This window comes from Bubalus bubalis, chromosome X (genome assembly GCF_019923935.1).
Source record: "Bubalus bubalis isolate 160015118507 breed Murrah chromosome X, NDDB_SH_1, whole genome shotgun sequence".
Classification (NCBI taxonomy): Eukaryota; Metazoa; Chordata; class Mammalia; order Artiodactyla; family Bovidae; genus Bubalus; species Bubalus bubalis.
In genome coordinates, this window is record NC_059181.1 from 142345126 (window position 1) to 142349202 (window position 4077).

General features: G+C 61.7%; 1 protein-coding gene across 1 annotated transcript; it reads left to right on the forward strand.

The window, feature by feature from the left end:
• The first annotated feature begins 258 nt into the window (after nucleotides 1-258).
• On the forward strand, nucleotides 259-3863 carry LOC112582191 (small integral membrane protein 10-like protein 2A). The gene is made up of 2 exons (XM_025276532.3): nucleotides 259-1075; nucleotides 2628-3863. Exon 1 carries the CDS (start codon nucleotides 499-501, stop codon nucleotides 733-735), a length of 237 nt encoding a protein of 78 aa, XP_025132317.3. The 5' UTR covers nucleotides 259-498; the 3' UTR covers nucleotides 736-1075; nucleotides 2628-3863.
• Nucleotides 3864-4077: the final 214 nt, after the last annotated feature.

Below are 4077 nucleotides of genomic sequence, written 5' to 3' on the forward strand. Positions count from 1 at the left end.
GGAAAGGGGATGGTGTAAACGGGTAAAGAGCTCCGGGTGGGCCTTCCTTGCAGAATAGCGCATTCTGCCAAAGGATCCCAGGAGGGCAGGCAGCCCTTGACAAAAAAAGCTTTCAGGCCCTCCGGCTCTCTTGGGAGTCCGGGAGGAGGCGGGGCTTCTCGGAGGGGCGGGTACCGGGGGTGGGGCTGAGTCGTTGGCAGCAGCTCCGTGGTACCCGGCAAGGGGCAGGGCCATGCTAGGGGCGGAGCTGCGCAGGCGGTCGCCAAAGTGCGTGCAGGCGAGGGGGCGGAGCTGTCCCTAGGCAGCTCAGGTGGGGCCTTGGCTGTGGCGGAGGAGTCAGCGGGAGCCCAGCCCCTGAGGGGAGACTGAAGGCGGGGCGCGGCGGAACAGGGCGGAGTGGGACGCGACTGCTGTTGGCCCCCGGCTCCAGGCCTCGCGTCCACCTGTCCGCCAGCTCGTGCTGCGGTCGGTCCGCGGGGCCCGCGCCGGCCCGGGCCCATGGCGGCGTCGGGGGCTCTGTCTGCGGCGGCGGCAGCGGCGGCCCTGTCGGGCGTGGCAGTGCGGCTGGCGCGCTCAGCCGCGATCCGCGGCTCGTACGGTGCCTTCTGCAAGGGGCTCACGCGCACGTTGATCACCTTCTTCGACCTGGCCTGGCGTCTGCGCATGAACTTCCCCTATTTCTACATCGTGGCCTCGGTGATGCTCAACGTGCGCCTGCAGGTGAGGATCGAGTGAACGCCGGCTACTACCTCTGCCCGGCCGCGACGGCAGGGGCATCAGCATGAAGGATCACTGGGCCGGGGGCCGCCAGGACGCTCCGGGGGACGAGGAAGGGGCGGATCAGGCCTCCGGGCCCTAGACCTCCGCGGGGGACGCAGCCACCGAGCCCCGGCTCTGGCCAGCCACTTCGCGACCGGTGACGAACTGCACTGAAACTCTCAAAACGGGCCCTTTGCATCGAACTCGAGAAAATTATCTGAGTGCAGCCGACCTGTTGCCTCACTTTGGCCGAAGGGGGGAGCAGAAGGAAGAAATTCTTCAGTAGGAACATGAATGACTGACCCCGACCGAAAAGGTAGGAGGCCAGAGGTTGGACTTGCGGGCTGGAGGGAGGTGGTGGCCATGACATCTAGATGTCCAGGCTGCCGGGCGGCTTGGGGAGACGAGGAAGGGACCTGAGGAAACCAGCCTGGAAAGCTGCCTGGCCGAGAGCAGACAAGGCAGGGTGCATGCAGGCCCTCTGGACTCCCTTGTCATATATCCAAGATGGGGATGAGGGGCAGCTGCCTGGGCATCTCCGAGGATCAGCCGATCACCTCGGCCCACGGCCCCGGTAGTGTCACCTGAACACGGGGGAATAGAGGGAAATGGCCCTGGAGAGGCCTGGAAAGCCCTAGAAGAGAGCGGATGCTGGCCCTCTTGTCCTCCACCCCTCGAGAGGCAGCCTGGATGGATGGTTGTGTTCTTGGCCCAAGCCCAGGTCTGTCGCTTTCTCAGCCCTTCACAAGACTTCCTCCTGGCGGGTCTCTGGGACTGCTCTCTGCCTGCTCCTGCTGTCTCTCTTGCTCCTCTCCACCTTCCAAAGCTTTGCATCAGGGGACAGGGAAGAGTGGGAAAGACGTGTTCCTCCCAGCCCTGCCCCATCTCAGCCACGCTCCCTCCACCTCCTATCAGTGCCCTCCTGGTGCCACAGAATGCGCTGCTCCAGTCCTGGACAGCCTCAAGCAGCCCCTGTGTCCCAAAGGATTTGGGAAAGTGGGGGTCTCCTTGAGTGGAGGGCAGCTGTCAGGCTGGGATGGGAGAGCAGATGGAGAAGAGGCTTGTAGGGTAGGCGACAGTTGGGGAGACAGGGACGTCTTTGGGTGAGGAGGCAACTCTCAAGTCCCCATGTTTTTCTTGCAAGAACTGGTGTTATAGAAGGTGAACTGCCCCTTCTGTGGTCAAGAGAATCAAATCCCTGCCTGGGGCACCCCTGACCCTAGAGTTGCCTGGGGAGCGCCCAAGAGAAGGGCCTGACCCCTCGAGGAGAGGCAGGGCCTTCCAGGTGGAGAGCCCGAGGGGAGGGGTGGCCTGGTGATCCAGTACTGGCATGGGGGAGGAAGGATGGCGCTAGAGACACTCTGGTGGAGCTCTGTTCTCCCCACCTGCCGGGCTCTGGGAAGGGAGACATTTGCCCTTGTCACATAGATCAGAAGTGGGGGAGCTGAACCTGCCTCCGGGCCTGCATTCCCCACCTGCCCCCCAGTCTCTGGGAGACCTGGCACAGTGGGATGGGGGAGGGGAGCACAGGCTCCCAAGAGATCTAGAGAGAAAGGCCCGTGGTAGGGAAGGTGAGAGCAAGTCACAGGGAAGAACCAGGGGACAGTCTAAGCTGAGATGGTCACAGGATAGATGAATCCCAGAACCCCCTGGGGAGCAAGGTCCTCACACACAGTCAGACCTCCCCACCCCAACCCAAGCCCCACCCAAGGCTTAACCAGGGGTTCCTTGGTGTTGAGTGGCACCGGCCTCTCAGCTTGGGTGGGGGTGTTGGCCGGCTCCTGGGGCCGAGTGTAATAGGAGGGAAGGGATACAAGTGGGTGGGGTGGAGCTGAGACCCACACATGACCCCATGTCTCTGTCTCCAGGCTGCCCCTCCTGCTAGGATCACACAGGAGCATCTGCTCTGGATGGGCCTGCAGCGGTCCTGGCTGAGCTGCTGACTGGTGCACCAGGAGCGGCACTGAGGGGAGCCGGGAGGGCCCTGGCCCTCACCCCCATCCCAGATCCACATCTGCCCCCTCACTGATTGCTCGCAGTCCTGGTCCTCAGTTCCTGGGACTAAGAACCACAGCAGCCTGGTTGCCCCTGGGACAGAGGGGCTGAGCCTCACACCATGTGCCCTTCTCAGCCACCCAGGTCCCAGCTGAAGAGCTCTGCCTGCCTCACCCCGAGGCCTGAGGCTGCACCCGGGCTACCACATGCCCCCCGCAGATTCCCACAGACGGAAGGGCGCTGGTGGCTTCCTCCCTTGTGCCAAGTTGCCTGGAAACCCCTGGTCCTGGTGGCCCCTCCTCCACCCCAACTGTGTCCCTCCAGGACCACTTCCGGGAGACTGCCAGCCTTTGGACTTCATCCCTGGAGTTCCAAGAGACTGTGACATGGGCTGCAGGGGAGGAGAGGAGCGGAGGACCAGGGGCCTCCTTGGGGCTGATGCGTAAATGTGCCCTTTTCAAGTTCGGATCTCACCCTCTGGGTGACTGGATCCCCAACCTCAGCCTCTTCCTGGGCCAGCCTGAGAGGACCTGAGGAGGGCACTAGGGAGGGTCTTTACTTAATATGTGCGTGCCTGTGTGTGAATGTGTGTGTGAGCGCGCATGTTGAGTGCATGTGTGAGTGTGGGGATGTGCGTGGGCATATATGTGCGAGTATGTATGCACATGCATGAGGGTTTGAGTGTATGAGTGTGTGAGGGGGTGTGTGGATGAGTGTGTGGGTATGAGTACAGATGCATGAATGCGCAAATGTTTGTGTATGAATGTGCGGATGGGAGTGTGTAAGTGTGTGAATACACGTGTCAGTGTGCATTTGTGAATGGGTGTGTGCCTGTGCACAAGTGTGTGATTGCTTGTGCACACACAAGTGACTATGCGCTGCAGAGGGTGCAGAGCTGTTTAGCTGGTGTGCAGTGCAGGACGGGCTCCCTGTCCTTCCCGGGCTTGTGGCTCTGTTGGAGCTGCCTAGGCCCTGGGAGGCTGCTTCCCAAAGTGGAGAAAGTATGTTGGAGTCAGGGCCCCGGGTTCAGAGACCCCTCATCACCTGCAGAGAATCCCCGCTCCTTGTGGGGCTCTGGCTGGGGCTGTCCGCCCCCGAAGATGTTGGCCGTGGGAGGGGCGGGGACACGTCCTCAGCACGTGCTCCTGCCACTGCTCTTCTTACCGTTTTGATCTTGAGTCGTTTGCTGCTTCTGCTCTCCCACCTCTTCCTCATCTCCCGACTGGGCCCCTGCTGCTCTCTTTGCACTTTATTTGCAGTCTGTTTTTCAGGCAGTGGAGCTTACACACAATCACTGACTTGAATAAGACCACTGTTCCTTTT